This window comes from Onychomys torridus, chromosome 5 (assembly GCF_903995425.1).
Source record: "Onychomys torridus chromosome 5, mOncTor1.1, whole genome shotgun sequence".
Lineage (NCBI taxonomy): Eukaryota > Metazoa > Chordata > Mammalia > Rodentia > Cricetidae > Onychomys > Onychomys torridus.
Window position 1 is genome coordinate 114181936 of NC_050447.1, and position 22417 is coordinate 114204352.

Sequence of the window (22417 nt, forward strand, 5' to 3'; positions counted from 1 at the left end):
GGTGGACCAGGAATAGGGTACAGAGTTTGAAAAGATCTGTGTGGGAAGAAGTCCAATGCCAATAGTCAGCCCTGAAACCAAACATACAGGTACAGACTGCACAGGCTGTATTTATATATTTGGGAACACACACACACACACATACACACACATACACACACATACACATACACAAATACACACACACACACATACACATACACAAATACACACACACACATACACACACACACACACACATACACATACACACATACACACACACATACAAACACACATACACACATACACACACATACACACACACATACACACACATACACACACATACACACACATACAAACACACATACACACATACACACACATATACACACATACACACACATACACACATACACACACACACACACACACACACATACACACACACACACACACACACACACACACACACACACACACACACACCAATAATGAAAAAGAGGCCATGATTTTAAAGGATACTAAGAAGGGTACAAGAAAGTTTGGAGGGAGGGAAGGAAGGAGAAAATAATGTAATCATATTATAATCTCAAAAATTTTAAAATATATTAAAAAATATATTTTAAAACCTTCCAGCTGTTTGTGTTCATTATCAGTGAAAAACAGTATGAAATCCTTGAGAAAATCCTTAATATTTAGGATCAGTGCTCTAGAGTATCCAATTCCTTCTATGAATTCTTAAAAGATGCCTGCAGCATATGAATATTATTCCCTTATTCTAGAAATTTCTCATCATCATCTTAAAGTATTACCTTACCTCTTGCCAAACCTCAACCAAGAAAATCAGGGGTTTCGACCCGGAACAAGCGCCACACATACCCCATGGTTAGAATTGTACCAACAATCTAATGTGTGGTTATTGGATACTTCCTACCCAAACTGTAGGTCATGCCATCTAAGGCATCCTTCCTGGCTACTCACCGTTTGCATGGCTTTGACGATACTTGGAAACATCACTGGTGGTGGCTTCTGGTGACCCTGCTGCTTTGGAGGTGGCTGGATCGCTGGGTTCTGTGGTGGCTGAATGGTCTGCAGTGGCTGCTGGCCCTCTTTTGGCTGGGGCTGCCCAGCAGGCTGATCAAGTATGTTTGGCAAAGGCTGAGGATCCCGTTCAGAGAAAGATGGCTTTCGTTCCAGTGGCTGTAGCTGCTTGTTTAAAGTCTGTTTTGCATCCAGATGGTGTGCAGAAGGGCCCAATACCTGACCGACTTGAAAATATGGGTGCTTCAATGCCTGGAAAAGCATGAAAATATCATGCAAAATGTCATATCTAATCAATGTTTCCAAGTTTAAATCGTGTGCATCCTTAATGTAGGGCATACCGCTCATTATTAACAATGATTTTCTTGGTGTGAGTTCTGGGTATTGAACCTGTGGTCCCATACGTGCTAACCATCAACTCTGCACTAATGAGGCCCCAGTAAGTAGGATCTGTGTAGGAAATACAAGGTTGGGCAATGCTGAGAATCCTGTAGCCAAAGACAAAATTTCCAGGACAAAGTGCCTTCCAGAACTGAAGCACACTGAGCAATCCACAGGTGCACATTCCTTGGATTTTGTCTCATATTTTTAAATAAACTATAGGCAAGGTGAACACATTGAGAATTTTTTTCTAGTCAAATTATAAACAACCCCATGCGGGTTCTCGGGATTGACCTCAGGACCTCAGTAAGTACACGAACCTGCTGAGCCATCTCGCTGGCCCTCTTCATTGCTTTCATAGCCACATTGTTCTCATCATGGCATCAAGTATTTACACACGTTTTCTGTTGGTTTTAATGGCCTGGTTTTTAAGTAGATATGCACAATCTCTAGTGATTTCTTCCTATGCCAAGACCATTGCTGTGGTGATTATCTCACAGGGCTGTTGTTGGAGGTTTTTGCTCTTTTGGGGAGCCTGCCACCCAGCTCCTAAATAAATTCACACATGGAGGCTTATTATTACTTATGAATGCCCAGCCTAGGGTTCTTGTTTCCAGCCAGCTTTTCTTAGCTTTAAATTATCCGTCTACCTTCTGCTCTGGGCTTTCCCCTTCTCTTACTTCTGTACATCTTACTCTTACTCCATGGCTGGCTGTGTAGCTGGGTGGCTGGCCCCTTAGTCCTCCTCCTTCTCTGGCTCCTACTTCTCTCCTCCCAGATCTCTCCTTCTATCTATTCTCTCTGCCTGCCAGCCCTGCCTGTCCTTTCTCCTGCCTTGCTATGGGCCGTTCAGCTCTTTATTAGACCATCAGGTGTTTTAGACAGGCACAGTGACAGCTTCACAGAGTTAAACAAATGCAGCAGAAACAAAAGTAACACACCTTAAAATAATATTCTACAACACAGGGAACCTGCATGCCAACCACCACTCTCTAATTACCTGTCTATGTTCAGATATTAATCTTTCTCTTTGGCTTTTGCAGCTAGTCTTTAGGAAACATATAAGTTGATTTTTTTTAAATGAGGGAGGGGTAATTTTCACATGGAATTTACGCTAAATTTAAAGAATATAATAAAATTCATCATCTTTTTTTGTTGTTGTTGTTAAGCCTTTGGCAAATAAAGGGATGACATTTTAGAGAACATGAGGTTTGTGGCACAAAGTGCCACAATGCTACCTTCCTGTGGGAGTCAAAAGCTAAACCCCAATACTGCAGTCTCTCTTTTTTTGGGGGGGGGATTTCGAGACAGAGTTTCTCTGTGTAGCTTTTGAAGCTTGTCCTGGAACTTACTTTGTAGATTGGCTGGCCTTGAACTCATAGAGATCCACCTACCTCTGCCTCCTGAGTGCTAGGATTAAAGGTACACGCCACCACCACTTGGCCACATCTCATTTCTTAATACACACCATGAACAAGAATGCTGCCCCTCAACCAAAGAAGTCCACTGTGTGCTGCTCAGAACAGGAATCTGCCTGACTCAAAGGTCACACCAGACTTATCATTAGTGGTGGTCTCCTTTCTCGCTTGTTGGGACCACATGACACCATCATGCTGTGGCTCCATTTGCAATACTCTCAAACTTTCCATGGCTCACTATTGCTTTGTTGCATATAGTGGGTGTCTTGGATTTCTTGGTAAAACATGGGTCAAGAATCAATGCGTTTGTAAAATTGCAAATGTGATTGCAAATGTAAAATTGCAAAACTTCACAAATTTAGAGGTTGGAGAGATAGATGGCTTAGTGGTTAAGAGCACTTACTGCTTTTGTAAAGACATAGGGTTGGTTCCCAGTCCCCATTGTAGAATATAATATTACTTTAACTATATAAAGATGTGTTGCATTTGTTTATGCTGCATTTGTTTAATTATGTAAAGGTGTGTTGCTGTTTTACATTGCCTGCCTAAGGCACCTGATTGGTCTATAGAAAGCTGAATGACCAATAGGCAGGAGAGGGGTGGGCGGGGCTGGCGGGCAGAGGGAATAAGTGGGAGGAGGACTCTAGGCTGGAGAGAGACAGACAGACAGACAGGGCAGGAGGAGGATATACAGAATGAAAGGTAAAAAAGCCATGAGGCTAAACGCAGATGAAGAGAAACAGGTTAAAGTAAGTTATAAGCTAATGGGACAGGCCTAAGATAAGGCCAAGCATTTAGAACTAATAATAAGTTTCCATGTCATGATTTGGGAGCTGGTTGGTGGCCCAAGAAAAAGCCTGCTACAAACCCCTACATGGTGGCTCACAAACATCTATAGCCCCAGTTCCAGGGGATCCAATGTTCTCTTCTGGCCTCTGTGGGTTCCTATACATAGGTGGTGCACATCTATATACTGAGGCACACACATATACACATACACATAAAACAAATACTTTTTAAAAACCCTCACAAATTAAAAAGCTGTCCCTGGGAACTCCTCACCTGGCTTGCAGTTGGTCGTTTCTTTGGATCCCAGCTCAACATTTCTGTCATAAGCTGAATAGCCTCGGCACTGGCATTGGGAATGAGAGTTTTCAGGTTTATAGGAATGCACTGAGGAAAGCGGAAATTCATGGAGGAGGCAAGCTGGTATCCTTCCGGCCAATCACTCTGTTTAAGGATATATACAGAGAGAAAATTGATTTTTGTAATTAATATAAAACCCAGGAGTGACATAGGAACCACTCAGGTGGGGAACTTCAACTCTGAGTCAGATAAATAAATGTGCAAATAAAATACCAGACTCTACGCCTTATGAAAAGAACATGGAACTGAGAGGGGATATAAATGAAAGAGTACATCTTCAGATTTGCAAATATCAAACTCTTTCTGGTGTTTAGTCTCAGTGACAACTTAGTGACTGAAAGAATAAGGACAGGAGCATTATAAAGAGGCTGCATCCCGTGCAGATCCTACACGTCAGAGCAAGTCCACTGTTAAAGCACTTGTAGCTGGGAAATGGTCATCAGCTTCATGCCTTAGCATCTACATTCACCTGTCAACTGAGAGGCCAGTGCTAGCTTTGTTAGGCTATAATTCCACGTCATATTTATTAATTGCATCTTAGACAGTAAGGTCAACCCCAAAGGCAATAGCCATGGAGAGGTATTCAGAATTCAGTAGACCTAAAACCATAGCAGAGATAGAAATGGAAACCAGAAAAAGGCTAAGAGAAAATAAGGTCTAGGGTCCCAAGGGTTAATGAATGAGTGATGGGCATTCACAGAACAGGCAGGGCAGTCTTAGTGGGCTATCTTGGAGTCAGGATCATCAGTCCAAACTTAAGCTCCAGGCAGACTTGTCCCTTACATTTCTTAAGGAAAAGCAAACACCTTTTCGCCCTTCAAATCCAGTGAGATTCTGACTTCTTGCATTCCTTCTTGCGCTCCAATGAAATAAAAATACTTGTAAGACAATGATTAACATATAAAGCTATTTGAAACGGAAAACGTTGCACACCTCTGCTAAAGTGAGAAATAGTCAGAAGTCATAAAATGAAAAAGCAAAGTGGCAAGGAGGGGTACTCAAAGGTCATGACAACTTGGAGACTAGAGTACTTACTTTCTTGGGGGTCCCTAACACTTGGCAAATTTTAAAGATTTCATCAACCTCACTTGTCCCTGGGAAAAGCGGTCTAAAGGTATAGAGCTCGGCCATTATGCTTCCCACAGCCCACACATCAATGGGAGAGCTGTACACTGAGGATCTCAGTAAAACTTCAGGAGCACGATACCTGTGAAAATAGAAAACAACATGGGAAAGGCTGTTTCCAGGGTAATGTCACAGGTGGACGGACAGCAGGAGTCAACAGACCCAAGGACAAAGTGCCTTCTGTCTACCAGGGACTTGGTGTGACACCTACTTCCTGACCACAGTTAGAGGAGCTGGCTACAAATGTAGAGAAAATGTCCATGTGGCTTGACATTATGCTTTTCATATCCATTGAAACGCATCCTTTATGGTTTTCATATGGATATTGGGAAGGTAAGTACTCTCTGAATTATTCATAAAGAACCGTGGACAAAACCATCAGGTGTTCATGTACCCACATGCAGGTTAGGAAAGGAAAGGTAGCAGAGTTGTCCTTCAATAGTGGATTTCTTTTCCTTTTTTAAAAAATATGATTGAAAATGCTCATATTATCATTTGCTTCCTTATATAGATAACACTATTTTTAATTTACAAGAGCAAGGGCAAGTGGCAATGCCCTGCAACACCCCCTCAACCCTCGCTGAACTCCTACACAACGGTTGTCTTCCTCAGTCTGGCTTCTATCACTTAATGCGATGATCTCCAGCTCAATCCATCTTCCTAAATGTGACATAATTTCATTCTTTTTAACAGACGCCTACAACTCCACTGTGTATATATAGTTTATTTCTCCATTCGTTAACTTTTCAAATGTATCCTGACACTATCTGGGGCATTGGTGTATTCTGGTCTGCCGTATATCAGCAATGATGACCCCTTGTGGTAGAAAGCAAATGCCAAGGAGTATTTTCATATGTTCATCATTTGCTTCTCTTGATAAACAGAAAAGCACCAGTTTTCCACTTTGTTTGTTTTTGGAGACTGTTGTTGATGGGAGAGTTCCTTCAAAATAATTTCTTCAGAAAGCATGTATTCCTCACTACAAGGCTACTGCCACAAAGTACCACAACCCAAATGACTGAAAACACCAAGTTTATTCTCTTAACACCTTCAGAGCGACAATTCTGATGATAAGATGTGGCATGGCCGTGACCTCCGAAGGATCTAGGGCAAAGCCAATTCCAGGCTGTGATGAAGACATCTTACTCATATCTGACTTTGGTTTAACTTAATTATGTCTACAAAGACTTAATATCCAAGTGGGGTCATATACATGGGGTTAGAGGTTCAAAGTATCATTTAGAGGAAACACAACTTTACCTATAACATCAAACAATGAAATTACTGTAGGTTCATACAATGTAATAATCCTCACAGACAGAACATCCAGGCTGCAGCACTTAGTGCTCAGTTCCTGTGTGCCATGATGTCACCAACTGACATTCCAAAGGCTTGTGGCATGGTGGCTGGCATTCCCCATTCCAGCTAAAGGGTAGCAGTATCAAGCATTTCTGCCAACACCCCAACCACAGGAGTGAGTGGAGGACCACTCCTGTCTTATAAACTTTGTCACATGATTTTGGGAAAATGTTGGATAAGGGGAGATGGGGAATTGCAGTCATCTTTCATATTTAACCATGTGTCAAGGTGTAGGCTTGGTTCATGTCAGGCATGTCGCGAACATCACCAGGTTAGATCGATCTTTCTCTCTCTCTCTCTCTCTCACACACACACACTCACACACACACACACACACACACACCCAGCAGAGGTCTACCAGGTCCACCCCAGCTTACTTCAGTGAAGCGGTTGCTAATGACACTGGCTAAGACTGCCCTGGGCAAACCAGGACACCCAGTTGCTCTCTCTCTCTCTCGACTCAGTCCTCAAAGCTCCTCTCTTCTCCAACTGTACCATTTCCTTGCACTGAGGACTCATAAGCACATGACTCCAGCCCAGCCCTTGCCCAAGCTCTCAATCCTTAATCCAGAGGTCAACTTTCAGATCTTCATCTCAGTTTTTGGCGGTGAGTCATCATTTTAGATCTGTCAGACAAAAACCTTTGAGTCTCGGATTCCTTTCTATCAGCACCCCCACTGCACCCCATCTGATGCAGACTCAGAATCACACACTTCATCCCCTCCATGGCCAGGAGGTCCAGCTCAATACCATTTGCTTCCTGATTGAAATTTAGATTTCTTAAAATCTTTTGACGTGCCAGCCAGAGGAATGGCTGGAAATCCCAGCCAAGCACAGCACACTGCTCCACACAGCTGTTCCCCGGTTCCCTCCTTTGTGTAGGTTCAAAAGCCAGTCCTCGGGGCTGGAGAGATGGCTCAGCCGTTAACAGCTCCAGCTGCTCTTCCAGAGGACCTGGGTTCATTTCCCAGCACCCATTTGGCAGCTGCTAACTCTGTAACTCCAGTTCCAGGGGATCCAACACTCTCACACAAACGTACATGCAAGCAAAACACCAATAAAACAAACAAACAAATAATTTCAAAAAGCCAGTCCTCATATGGTCTACAAAAGGCCCCATGTGACCAGACAGCCCTCAGCTGGCCTGACCTCACTTCCCACACTGCTTTTCTTACTGATTCTGCAGAACTTGTTAAGACACACTCCTGCCCCAGGCCTTTACTCTCAGCATCTGATTTCAGTATCTTCTTCAGGGCTGTGGTCAACGAGACTCCACGATAACAGCAGCATTCTTTCCCTCCTCACTGACTCCTCTTCCCATCCCCTCTCCATAGGTTATTTTGTTTATAATAATGTATTGCCATGTGATATACATGCACACTTGCTTTTACAAATATATACAGGAAAACACACTTAAACTCGCAAGTACAGTTTGAAGAATTTTCCGCAAATGGAACACACTCATGGGCCCAACAAACATATCAAGAAAGGCATCTACCGGTATCCTCGAAGGCTCACGAAACCACTACTCTAACTTAAACCGGCACCGTTCCTTAGTCCTGTACGTTGTACAAATGACAACATTCATACAGAAGCTCTTTTCCTGTGTGGCTTCTGAGAAGCAGCCGTGGTGTTGTATGTCACTGTGGACTGTCCCTTTGTCCTGCTGAGTAGCTTTCCATTGAGTAGAATGCGCTATGTTGATAGGCAGTTGGGACCATGACAGGGTTTTGGTAACGTATTATTTAGCATATTTGTGCTTGGCTGTCACGTAAGCTGCATGGGGCAAAGACTTCTCTTCTGTTTTGTTCATGGCCTTGTATTCCCAGTGCCTACAGTAATGTTTAGCATACAGTAGATGTTCAGTGTTATTTGCTGAATGGATGATTGAGTGAAATCTTATTTCCTTCTCTTATTTCATTATTGGAATAGCCATGAGCCAATTCTTCCCTCTCTGTAAAGAACATAAAATCTCTACATTTTGTTTTAAATACCAAATATGGACCCTCTGGAAAGATAATTAACTATCCAACATAGGAAAACTTAAGTCATAAACGTTACCATCTGGTAGACACATAGTCAGTATACGGTGGCTGTGATCTTAATTCTCTTGCAAGTCCAAAATCAGCAATTTTCACCAGCTCTGGACCCATACAAAGCAAGTTTTCTGGTTTCATGTCCCTGTGAAAAAAGCCTGTGCCAGCAAGAGAGGAAAAACGCAGTAAGTCACCTTGTTTATTATCATCATCATCGTATGACCTTTGGGGTTTGTATAAATAGAAGCAAGTCCTCCTATTAGCAACATGGGGTTATGAGAGGAAATGCCTTCTGCGGAAGAAGTAACAGGGTGTGGGAACTTGCACACAACATATAAGATCATTAAAAACAACTGCCCATTTGACAAGTATTTTTAAGTTGTGGCTTTAGTAGATGTATATGAGGGAGAGATCCTGACACATTGAGGCCATCTCCTACTATTTCCACAACCTTATGGACTGTGGATGTATTGTTATCAGAGGTACATGGAGAAGCTTGGCCATCGCTTCCTGACTCAGTTTGATTCGATGTAGCTGGTCTTGTTCCTGTGGCTTGAGTTTAGTCACATATTTGAAAAGTCCGCTGGACAAAAGAGACCCCAACATTTTAACTAATCTCCTCATTTATTTAACAGTTTACTTCCCCCTGACGGCTAAGTCTTTGAAAAACCCAATAATGAAAATGCTCATTATTACCAACTCTGTCTATGAAATAATGGTCAGTTACAGAGGCTAATGGGCAGCCCGGAGGAAATGGGCAGGAAAAGGAAACTGTGAGGACTCTCCTTGAAAGTAAGCTTTAAGGGGATTCTTCCCTAAGGCGGGCTCAGGTGTTCCATTCTGAAGACCCCACTAGGGAGAAGAACTGTGGTTGGGACCAAAGGCATTCCACAGAGGTTTGAGTCGGCTCTCTAAGCATCAACATTTTAAACCACTGCCTGCCTAGGTTCCAAGTGCAGCGATACTATGACACAAACCTACAAATCTTGTCTAACTAAATATCCAAATGGCCAGTGATTCTAAACAGACTCTCAGTAACAGCAAACATATTTGATTTCTGAGCCAATATTTATTTTGGTTCCATAGACAAACAAAATCACATAAACTAAAAGTAAATGAGTAAGAGATTCATAGAAAATAAATATCAGCTTCCATTAATGGAAGTAACTATAAATTATAAAAACCCTGTAAACACTAAGGACAACTATGAAACATCACACACAGGCACTGCACATTATTTATATTCCTGCAAGTAGCCATGCTTGATCAAAGGCGTCTAATCTTTTCCAAAGTAAGTTTGGATGGAAGACCATCATTGAGAGAACAGAAACAGGTCTCCCAAAGGTAAGTCTGGCCCCAAAAGCTTCCCCCACAGAGAAGAAAAATAACAACAACCAAAACCAAAACCAAAACCAAACAAACAAAAAACAAAACAAAATCCCCACAGTTCTATCCTGTCCAATCAGAATGATGAAGAAAACAAAATCAGCCACCACCCCAAATCCCAACCCCAAATCCCAACCCCAAATCCCAACCCCAAATCCCAACCCCAAATCCCAACCCCAAATCCCAACCCCAAATCCCAACCCCAAATCCCATTGCTTCCCTCTTCCCACATCAGGAAACGGCCGGCACACCACCCAGGGGTTCTCCAAGATGCTGTTCTCAGTGTAGCCTGTCAAATAAAACTGTTTACTTCTGTCTAAAAAGAAAATTCCTTCACTAACCTGCCCCAAGCCCCACAAGAGAGAATTTGTTGTTTTCTTTTCTTTTTTTTTTTTCAACTTTCTTTAAGTTTTGGGGGAGGGGCATAAGGCAGATTGATGATCAAACTTCTTAAAAGTCTGTTATAGATAAAAAAGATAATAGATATCCATACACAATTATAAAAATTATAATGTTTAGATGACAACCTCAGTGTGTTTAGCATAACTTAGCAGATGACAGTGCTATTCCTATGTGTGGTCTTGATAATACCCTACAGCTACAGGGAAATGTGACTACAAAGAAACTTACCATGTTTATGGATAAAGGCCAGCCCCTGCAGTATTTGATACATAATATTTCTGATGACTGACTCAGGGAACAGTTTGTTTCTGGAAAAAATGAATATCTGTTAACCAACCAAAAATGAAGATGGCTGACACTCCTTTTGCCTTGTAGCCTCTGTTGGCTAATGGTATAATTAACAGAGTTGTGCTAAATGCTGTAGGCTTAAAATGTGAACATAAAGATTTGTTTGTTTGTTTTGATGTTTTAGAAAACCTCAACTCCAAAGCAAATGTCTTATACAAATATTCAAGAGTTAAAATCTAAACTGTCTCAATAAGAGCAAACTACCCTGGAAAACTATCAGTATCAGGAAATAAGTAAGTAGACTTTGATAAGCAGGGTCGGCATGTTTTAGGTCCTTATTGTTTTGAGATAGGGTCTTACCGTATGCCTGAAGCTGGCTTTGAACTTACAACCTTCTTGCCTCAACCTCCCCCCGTGTTAGGATTACAAGCTTCTACTACTACGTCCCACCATGCTTCTGTTTCATGCTGCATATCAGTACCATCCAATAAAAATACAGTTAAGAGCTAAATATGAACCCTGTTTAATTTTTCTAGCAGCTACATTTAACAAAAAGGAAACATTAAACTTAATTAAAATTATTTTTAAATTTATTTTGATTGATGCCTAAGTATTACAAATGCATATTTATATGAATATAAAACAGAAATATGCATATAATGTGATATTTTCATGTGTGTATATACTATATAATATTTAAATCAGGGTAAGTATTTATGTTTCTTTATGGTAAAAACTTCCAAATTCTTTCTACTACCTTTTGAACTATGCAATTTGTAATTGTTACCTAAATTGTTATACAACTATTACTATACCATGGAAACCCCAGAACGTTTTACTTCTTAGTGCCCACTTACTGGTCTCCCCCAACTCTATCTTTGCACTTAGTTTAAAAAGTGTGTTTGTTTAAACATACAATCAATACAAAGTTGTTGTTGTTACTGCCCTTATTCTTAGACTTGTGAGACCTGGTCTTATGAAGCCCAGGCTGTCGTTGAAGATGCTACGTAGCTCAAGACGACTCTGCTTCTTCTGGTCCTCCTTCCTCCACCCACTGAGTGCTGGGATTACAGGTGTGAAGCTACCATACCTGCCTAATATAAAATTATTAATAATTTTCCAAATTATTAAGTTTCCAAATTTGGTGTATACTTTATTTTGCATTATAGCACAGTTCAATTTAATCATTTTAAGGCCTTGAAAGTCACACAAGGTAGCTACTACCTTAGATATGGTACTTAGATAATATCCATGATAAGGTCCTGATGAGAATTGAATTAAGATGCAAAATTTAAATCAGATTCTCTGGGGCAGGGTATGAATGTGTGTATTTATCCTGGGGGGGGCAGGTTGGACGTATGAATGTGTGCATTTATCCTGGGGGGCAGGGTGGACGTATGAATGTGTGTATTTACTTGGCGAGGCTGGAGGTCAGTGTTGGAGGCTTTCCTCCATTATCTCCTCCTTGCTTCTTTGAAACAGGCTCTCTTACTGAATCAGGAGCTCACTCATTGGCCAGACTGCCTAACAGATGAGGTCCAGGGCTCCACCTGTCCCTCTTCTCCCATGCTGGGGTAACAGCCATCCACCTGGCTTGTCTGTGTGGCTCCTGAGGATCAGAACTCGGTCCTCACGCTTGTCCAGTGGCCTTCACCGACGTTTCCCCAGCTCCTGCCTCAGCGTTTCTGGAGAGCTTTACTTTTTACTACTTGGCTCATCATTTCTTCTCAGCTCTTTCGTAAGAAGCCTGACAGGACAATGAAGACAATGTCCTCATTTTTGCCCTAAAGCCAGCTTTACTTTGGAACGTAAGACTACTGATTCCCTGCGTTCAAACGGGGCAGGTGGTTGGTAAGTTTATATCTGTCTTTACGTCAGCTGCTGAGGAGTGCCAGGGGAAGAGGGGTAGTGACGTCACAGCTGGCTCTTCATGTCAAATGCTACCATTTGATGAAATAACTGTCAATTCATCTAAACCTGCCTCTTCGAGTTCTAAACCAGCACATCATCAAGTGTGATTCACGGATGGAATTCATGGGAAGAAATGACAGGGAAAACACAGTGTTCATAAAATAAAGACATACCTGTCTTTCATTAGCTGATAGAGGTTTTCTTTCATATATTCAAATATAAAATAAAGATGGTCATTTTCTCTGATAACTTCTTTTAGTTTAATCACATTAGCATGATTGAGTTTCTTCAGGGACTGTAAAACAGGAGAGCAGTACTATTCTTAAAGCAAATTTATAGAAGTGCAGGACCTTATTTGTGCTAGCTAGTTACCTCAGGTAACTGTTTATCTCCTTTAGATTCATTAATAAATCTATGACTAACTACATAATTCTAAAAGATCTTGGAGCATTAATTTAAAGCAAATATTAAATGACTTAAGCAATGAGTACTAAGTGAAAAGAGGCAACCAACTGCACAGTATCTGCCTGGAGTGTTAACCGGCCGCTTTTTCTCTTCATATTCCAAAGCAGGTCTAACTGTTTCTTTCTGACTTACCCATGTCAGACTCCACACAAAGTTTCTAAAATCTCACCATAAAACACAAGACAATGGTACATATGTGGCGATTTAAAAGCTGCCTTTTTCCTTGACATGTGAGTTTTAAGGTCATTGTTAAGTAGGAGGAGGCCTGGTTATTGTCTATTCCCCACTAACAGGGGAGAAAGGAGGAATGGAAAGGAAGGGGGTAGATGCAGTTAACTTTAGGAGGCATTTGGAAGAGTCTAGAACAATGGTTCTCAACCTGTGGGTCACAACCCCTTTGGGGGTCACATATCAGAGATACTGCATAGCAGATAATTTACATTATGATTCATAACAGTAGCAAAATTACAGTTATGCAATGGAAATAATCTTACGGTCGGAGTCACAACATGAGGAACTGTACTAAAGGGTCACAGCACTGGAAGGTTGCGAACCACTGTCTACAATAATCTCAGGTGCTGTCCTTGGATATGGTGCTCTGTTGGGGCCTTGACTTCTTTACCTTAACTTCTCGCAAGTTCATGCACTCATCCCAAGAATAGAACTTTCTCTTCATCCTGAAATAAATGAGGGAACATTTAGCGTTCAGGACTGAAGGCCCCTAGAACCAAATTTCACCACCTCTGGTGTTCTTGATTGTGGCTTCACTGTGGGCACCGCTCTTCATCCCCAGAAGGAAATCGCCTCCGTTGTTGCTCATGCCTCATGGTGCCAAGTCTGGGCTCAGGTGTGCATGTCCAGCTGCCCTTCTGCCAGCTGTCAACACAAGCATTGCTGCCCCTGGGGTTTCCATCCTCAGTGAGTTCTTGACCATTTTTATCACTTTAACTGTGACTTTCCTTTTAAAAGTTCCCCATGCATATTTCCTTTCTGTAGCTTAGAAGATAAACACAAGCAGGCGGTGGTGGTGCATGCCTTTAATCTCAGCACTCGAGGAGGCAGAGGCAGGCAGATGATCTCTGAGTTCAAGGCCAGCCTGATCTACAGAGTGACTTCCAGGACAGCCAGGGCTACACAGAGGAACCCTGTCTCGAAAAACAAAAAACAAAAGAAAGAAAGAAAGAAAGGAAGGAAGAAAGTAAGGAAGGAAGAAAGAAACAGTATACTTCAGAAGTGGGGTAGGGTGACAGTTACAAAGTTTGGTCAGAAATTCAGCGAAAGACTTAATCTAGTAACTTTTACATTACAACTTCATCTTTGGAAAAGAGGCCATGAAATAATTTAAATCAGGGAAAGAAAGGAAAACAAACAAACAAACAAACAAAACAAAACCCACGGGTGATCCAGACTTAGAGTAGTCTTTTCTGTTTTCCTTGTTGGGCCAGGGAGAGTGGGTGGCAACTGACCCCAGAGTCTTTCTCCCATTCTGCTCTGTACTTACCCCGTTCCTCATTAAACACAGCAGAACTCTGTTTAGCATAATAAAGTAATTGTCCTACTCATACAAGAGATGTGTATATGGAGTTTTAGTCACCAAAAGTAACAAGAGACAAGAACAACTATGTGCCAGGTGGGGAGGTGTGTACCAGTCTCAGGGGACAGGGGCATGTGGATCTCTGTGAATTTGAGGCCAATCTGGTCTATATAGTGAGTTCTAGACAACCAGGGCTACACAGTGAGTTCTGGACAATCAAGGCTACATAGTGAGACCTTGTCTCAAAACAAAACCTCCCCCAAACCAAACCAAATCAAACCAAACCACCCAACTATGTCCATGACTGCATTTAGTCATGTGACCTCTGTGATAATTAATCATCATTGTCACCTTGACTGGCCTTAGCATCACTAGGAAACACCTCTGGGTGCGTGTATATAAGGATGTTTCCAGAAGAATTTAACTGAAGAGGAAAATGTATATTGAATGTGGGCGGCCCCAACCTACAGGCTGGGATCCTGGGCTGAATCCAAAGGAAAAAAGGTGAGCTGAGCGTCAGAATTCATCTCCCTTCACTTCATAACAGCTGAGATAACATGAGCAGCCTGTCACCACACCTTCCCTGCTATGACGGATTGCATCCCTTCCCCAATTGTGAGGCACAAACAAGCCTCTCCTCCATTAGTTATCTTTCTCTAGCATTTTGTCACAGAAAAGAGGAAATGATACAATCTCCTGTTTATGATTTATAGATACCAGGAAGCTCAAGTTCCTTGATTGAGTGAGCTAATTTCTATGATGCAGGGCCTCATAAAGCTATAGTGCATACGTGAGGAATCGGGTAAGGACTTGACAGAGGGAGGTCGAGATGTGGTCGTGGAACTGCCCAGTGTGGGTGTAAATCCTGGCTCAGCTGTTCACGGGTGGATGGCCTTGGTGGCCTCTGTGGCTCAAATGCCTTTCCATAAAGTATACACTACTGTACTATAAAGCATATTGAAAACTTAGTGGATAATCTTATTTTTATGAGTTATCTATGACCCAGCATGAGACATGAAGGGTGTCACAGCTATTATTTTGGAAGTACTCTTATGGAATCAGAATTTCATTAGTCATTCAGACTCTGTAAGGAAGCTGATGACGTAGCCTGATGAAATTCAGGACTTACCCAAAGGTACTTTTCAGTACGACGGGTTTCTAGAAAGTTGTTACTTCCCAAAAGATAAACAACATAATGGCTTTAAAGTAAAACTAAATTCAAATAAAGCCATATAAGAAAACTAGTTTAATAAAAAGATTACACTCATTCCAACGTGTAAATATGAGGTGCTGATTCTTTAAAACTTGATTCAGAATTGTCAAGTGTCTGCTCTTGAGAATGGTGACATGACACATCCTCTTCAGGATTCAGTTTGACATTCTAAGTGCAACCTTTATCTTGAGGACAATTGTTTTTAAAGAAACAGTAGGGTCTAGTTTGCTCCCCATGTTTACACCTGAGTAACATCCACCACTTCCAGTTTTATCCCAAATGTATCAGGCATAAAAAGCAGAGCACTCAGACTTACGTGGTTTATTAATATATCTGAATAAAGCAAAGCATAAAAGTAATACGGACTTTTCCTTCACGTAAGTATATTCCTTTCCGGCAATTTTCTGTTTCCTAGAATAGCGTTCCTCATCAGGCAAACTGCTTTGCTTCTGAACTGAACCTCTCTCCCTGATGCTGCAGGTACTCAAGCAAAGGGAAACAACCAAGACCTGCGCGGAATCTCCCAGTGCCGCGCAGGCGCACGCACCTCTTGATCGCCACCAGCTCCCCAGACTCGTTGCTCTTCCCCATAAGCACACTCCCGTATGTGCCGTCCCCCAGCTGCCTCATAGTTGTGTATCGGTTCATCTTGGGAAAAGGTGACGCAGCAGGGCTGTTCACGGAGATATCTTCCTCGTGGAATAGAAATCTAAATACTTCTTTATTTGTGGTCCTTTTCCTTCTGGTTGCTACACTGGTGACAGGCTTGTCATCATAAATATGGCTCTTCCTTGAGATCAGGTAGACTCATGAGATACAGCGATAAGGAATCTGGCAAAGAGACACTGCTTCCATTCTTATGGACACCCTGTGCAAAAACCACACCGAAAATGTTTTCATTAGAGAGTCCCTACACCACATTTACTGGCACCCTAGCTTCAGAAAAATTAGAGCTGATAGAAAGGCCATTGTCAGAGGCCATTTGTGCTGTGTGACAGGAAGTCTACACACACAGACTCACAGTGCCCGCACTGGGCAGTCCATCCATGGTTGATCAAAGCGGTCTTAATGCTCACGTGATTCTCTTTTTACTGGCTGTAATCTATGTTGTTCCAAAGGAGCCTGGGAAAATCAGACATCTAAACTACATTCATTCTTTGAAGCAATTTTTGTACCATTTAATCTAGTCTGTTAAATTCAAATTATATTATTTACTTAAAAATTTCCAGTAGGCTACAACTGTCCAAATTAGGTAAGGTAAATATGAGACAAGTTAGTTTTATATGAAGAGAATGGTAATATAAAGGAACTTACTTTATTTAAATAATATGCCACTTTCTTTTACATTAAACTAAGCAAAACATTCATACAAAGAAATAAGAGCCAGGTGGTAGTGCCACACACCTTAATCCCTTCACTTGGGTGTTGCCTGAAATCCTAAATGGTCTTTTTAATAAAAAACCCAAAGCCAGATATTGGGGTAAATGCTGAAATATTTACAGACAGATAAAGGAACAAGCCACATCATACCTCTAGGGCTCCTTAGCCTGCAAAAGCTTCAGTTCCTGTCTCCTCACGCCTTATATACCTTTCTCCACCCAGCCATCACTTCCTGGGATTAAAGGCAGGTGTGCTTACCAAGCAAAGGCATGAGATCTCAAGTGCTGGGATTAAAGGTGTGTGCCACCATTGTCTGGCTCTGTTTCTTTCCTAGATTGAGTCAATCTCATGTAGTCCAGGGAGGCTTTGAACTCTCAGCGATCCAGACAGATCTCTGCCTCCCAAGTGCTAAGATTAAAGGTGTGTGCCACCACTACCTGGCATCTATGTGGCTTGTTCTATCTTCTGGTCTTCAGGCAAATTTTACTAGAGTGCACAATATATCACCACGCTCAGGAGGCAGAGACAGGTGCATCTCTATGAGTTTGAGGTCAGCCTGGCCTACAGAGTGAGATTCAGGATAGTCAGGGAAACACAGAAAAACCCTGTCTCGAACAACAAACAAACAAACAAACAACAACAAAAAGACAGAAAGAAAAAAAGAAATGCAAACCCTATTTGCATATGTGTGTGTGTGTGTGTGTGTGTGTGGCAGGAAAGCACAGACAGACTATGCTGTTTAGCCTGACTATTTAGTTTGGGTTATGCACACTCACCCCTTCTTTTAATAATGTACTCGGCACCCCAGTTCCTTCCTTCACCTGCATGTATTATGCATACACACCCTCTCCCAATAATGAATCTAGCAGACTCAGAACCCCTTGGGCTCCTACCTGTACCAGGCAGGCTACATGTATTTCCATTTCTGAACAACAGTATAGATTTCTCCACCCCTATTAAGGATCAAACTTAATAGTTTCTGTTTAACTATATTCCCAATTTATATCGGGCATAAAGAATAGAAAAGCTGATGTAGCCTGAAGTGGTGTGCATGCACAGGGAGGCAAAACGGTGGCCTCAAGTGAACTTTCAGGGTGAACCCACTATTTACTATCTGATACCTATGCATAGTTAGGTATTCATGTGTGATAGTCTGAATGTAACTGGCCCCCATAATCTCATAGGGAGGGGCACTATTAGGCTCTGTTGGAGTAGGTATGACCTTGTTGGAGGAAGTGTGTCACTGTGGGGGTGGGCTTTGAGGTTTCCTATGCTCAGGCTCCGATCCAGTGTCTTATTCAACTTCTTGTTGCCTGCAAGATGTTTGGCTCTCACACAATCCACCGGCTTCACCCTGGCCTGAATCTGCAATGGACACAGATGCCCCCACCTCCAGACTTTTGGGTGTGTGGGGGCCACAAGCAACCAGAAGCCAGAGGCACTAGGCAATCAGGTACCATCATACCAAGTACTATCTAAGGTCTCTGAGCCTGGGCACAAGAGAGGAAAGCTTCGTGCCATCCCTATGGCTGGGGTGGGCAGTATTCAACCGAGTGCCACCTGTGACCCAACCAAGAGCCCTGACGCTGGGCAGGTGGGCACCATTGTGGTAACAGAGTACAGGGTAGGGAGGTAGACATGAAAGAGAAACAGAATGGTCTGTGAGCTGGGGAGAGAGGAGCATCCTGAGAGGGGAGGGTGGTCAGAAACTGGCTGATGAGAATGGCCAGCTGTCTACCTGAGTCCAGGGAGATGTCTGGGCCTGGACTATGACCAAGGGTCAGGTCTTGATCCAGGGCCCTGGAGTTGCTGAGGGGGCCAGAGTTGATGTCTGTAGCTCCTGTTGTAAATGGGGGCCGTGCAGGGGCCTGTGGTGGGGGTCACATTGGTGTCTGAGTGCCACACTGCCGCGGTTCAGGTTGCTGCCAGGGCCCACAGGGATGCCCTGGGTCTGGGCTACAACCTGTGACCATGTTGGTGTGAGGGCTGTGCTGCTGCTTCATTCCTGGCTGATTCGGGTGGCCAGGGCTGTCAACTGGGGCCTTGGTATCGTCCAGACCAGGGCTGTGGCTGAGGGCCATGTCTGGGTTTGTGGCCCTGCCACATCCAGGGTCTGTGTTGATGTCTGTGGCTCCTGAGGCCACTGAAGACTGTGCCGATGCCAGGGGTCTAGGCTGCTACCTGGGGCCATGGTGGTATCTGAGGACCATGTGGGTCTGGATGGCCACCTGTAGTGCCACCTGGGACCATGGTAATGACATGACTGGGTCCATGGTCCTACCACAGCCAGAGTCTGTACTGATGTCCGTGGCCCATGTTGCCACCAAAAGCCACATAGAAGCCTGGGGTCTGGGCCACACCCTTTGGCCATGACAGTGTCTCATGGCCATGCTGCCACCAGAGACATCCTGATCTGAGTGGCCTGCACTGTCACCCAGGACCATGATGTCATCTGGGCCAGGGCTGCTTCAGAGGGCAATGTCTGGGTCTTTGGCCCTACAGCAGCCAGGGTCTGAGTTGATGTCCATCCAAGGGCCATGCAGAGGACCAGAGTCTGATTGGCCACCTTGGAGCATGTCAGTGTCTGAGGACTACGCTGTGCCAGGGGCCATGCTGATCTGGATGGCTGGTGCTGCCACCTGAAGCCATGGATACATCCAGGCATGGGTTACTGCCTAGGGCCATGGCTGGGGTCTGGGCGTGGTGTCCATGGTTCCACTTGCCACCAAAGGCCCTATGGATGCCTGGGGTCTAGCCAGCCACCCTGGACCATGTTGATGCCTGGGGGCCATGCTGCTGCTGGGGCTGTGCTGATCTGAGGGGTCTGTGCTGCCACGGGGGCTGTGGTGTCATCTGGGCCCCCAAGCTGCTGCTGAGGGCCATGTCTGGGTCTGTGGTCCTGCTGCAGCTGGGGTCTGTAGTGATGTACATGGCCAGTGTTGGCATGGGAATCATTGGAGCCATGCTGTGCTGAGCCGCCCTGCCCTTCTCTGACCCTGGGACAGTTGGTCCTGCCCCTCATTGGATACTGCAGCAGGCGAGCTTGCCCTCTCCCTCAAGGAAGACCTTGCCATGCACTCAGGAAAGATGGCCCCACCCTTCACCATAGGCATGCATTTCACCTGGGAAGCACATTAGAGCTGACCCTGTGGTCAGGGACACAGGTGAGCTGACCCTGAGGGCATGAGAGCCAGAGAGCTGACCCTGCCCAGCCTCATCTGCCATGTGGTGGCATGGGTGAGGGAAAGATGCCCTCCTACACCCATCACCACCTGCAGCAGGTGAGAGAGCTGGCCCCAGGGTCACAAGAGCAGGAGAGCTAACCCTGACCCTCACCAGCTGCAGTGCACGAGAAAGCAACCTCTGCTTCCCATCTGGGCAGCACACTGGAGAAGACCCTGTTGTCAGGGATGCAGGTGAGCCAGCCCTGAGGGCGTGAGAGCAGGAGAGCCAATCCTGTGCCCCCTCGTATGCTCCCTACAGCAATTAGGAGAGAGGTCCCTGCACCTTGCCTGGGCAAAACAGTAGAGCTGGCCTTGGTGATATGAGTGAGGGGATCTCAGATCTGAGGGCCTGAGAGCAGGAGAACTGGCCCTGCTCCTTGCTGCAGGCTGCAATAGGTGAGCTAGCTGAGGCAGTGCTGGTCCAGAACCAGGGCTATGAGCTGGCCCACTCCAACATCCAGAGAATCAATCAACTGTTGGGAGTATGTGAAGGGGACGAACCTACAGATCAAAACAGCAGGATCTCCATGACACAGGACAACAACAGGATGTCCAAGAGGAGCCCAGTGAGAGTCCATCATTGGTGTAGCACAAGTCAGAGGCCTTGAGCCGACCAATGACTTGTGGTAATGAGCACTTGCAAGCAAAGATGACTAAAGGGTGAACTGAGCGACTCAATGGGCCACATTGCAACTTCTACAATAAGAGTCTTCTTTTTTCTTAATTTTTGGCTTTGTTTCTTGGTTTTTCTCTTAAATTTGGTTTTGTTTTGATGGGGAGGTTGCAAGGATAGAGGGTGGATGCAAGGATATAGGGAGATAAGTGGGATCAGAATGCATGATGTAAAATCCACAAAGGATCTAAAAAAAAAATATGGTATGTAGGACTCTCATCTACTTCTCCAGCACCATGTCTGCCTGCACACCACCATGTTCCCCACCATGACAATGACTCAACCTCTGAAACTGTTAGGGAGTCACCCCAATCAAATGTTTCCTTTATAAGAGTTTCTGTGGTCATGGTGTCTCTTCACAGCAATAGAAACCCTAACTAAGACAGAAGCTGGTACCAGGGACTGAGATATTGCTGTAATAGGCCTGACCATGCTTTTGTTTGGAGGAATTTGGACTTGGGGACTTTGGGTTTGGAAAGTAGTAGAATGTTTTGAGTATTGCTTTATGAGCCATACTAGTGGGAAACTTTCTGGAAAGGAAGGGAACTCAATTATTTGAGACTTCCCATCTTCCAGGTATCCAAGTCATAGAAATAAAGCTATCAGGTCCCTCAAAGTCATTATGTCCTTCATCGATGGCAAGCACTTTCCTCTAAATGATTGTTAATCTGCACTGAAACTAGTACAGTCTGTACCTTAGCCAAGAAATAGGATTAACACAGGGTGGGAGAGCCCAGTTCTACACTTTCTGCACAGAATCTGACAGCGCTCCTTTGACTGGCCATGGCCCATATGGTAGAAGAGCGTGCACACTCCAGGCCCCACTTGGTCATGTGACTTGGTCTGGCCAGTAAACTATGAACAGAAGCAGTATGGTCAGGAATGTGCAGTGTCCCAGCAGTCCGCTGGGTCCTGGGTCCTCTGATGAAGAAGATGGGCAGAATGCGGACAGTGCCAGGCCAAGTGCAGCTTGTGAGGGACGGGAGGGAGAAACAGACTTCACAGTTGCATCATGTGTCATTAGAGCAGCAGTGACCAACAAATAATTCAGGATCACTATTGTCTTTTCCTCCTTTGACTAAAATGGTCATGTAATTAATAGATGGGCTAACACATGAGTATCCAAGCACTCTCCTTCCAGGGGAGATAACATAATTGGTGTTAGAGGCAATCCTCTTGACTATGCCTCCTGAGTACTGGGATTACAGGTGTGAACTGCCAAACCCAGCTATTTTGACTTTTCTAGTAACAACAGTATACAGCACATGGCGAACCCCCAGAGCACTCTCATACAGGTCCCCCAACAGTTCTGTGATGCAGATGAGACAGTTGATAAGTCTAGAAAGCTTGAATACCTTGTCCTACATCACAGGGGAGGCTGATCCAAGAACCACAGGTCCCCCCATTAACCATGCACAAACTCTGAATGATAGTGTCTGCACCAAACTCA

The 22417-nt window shown here is 43.9% G+C and overlaps 1 protein-coding gene across 1 annotated transcript in view; it reads right to left on the reverse strand.

Moving 5' to 3' along the window:
• The window catches only part of Mak (male germ cell associated kinase), a 52937-nt gene that overhangs the window by 23614 nt on the left and 6906 nt on the right, over window positions 1-22417 (reverse strand). The window contains exons 2-9 of the mRNA XM_036186796.1: window positions 16238-16558; window positions 13566-13620; window positions 12652-12773; window positions 10508-10587; window positions 8517-8649; window positions 5007-5178; window positions 3888-4055; window positions 967-1278 (exon numbers count right to left, since the gene is read on the reverse strand). Coding sequence (XP_036042689.1) covers window positions 967-1278; window positions 3888-4055; window positions 5007-5178; window positions 8517-8649; window positions 10508-10587; window positions 12652-12773; window positions 13566-13620; window positions 16238-16338 — 1143 coding nt within the window. The 5' untranslated portion in view covers window positions 16339-16558. The remainder of the gene's footprint in view (window positions 1-966; window positions 1279-3887; window positions 4056-5006; window positions 5179-8516; window positions 8650-10507; window positions 10588-12651; window positions 12774-13565; window positions 13621-16237; window positions 16559-22417) is intronic.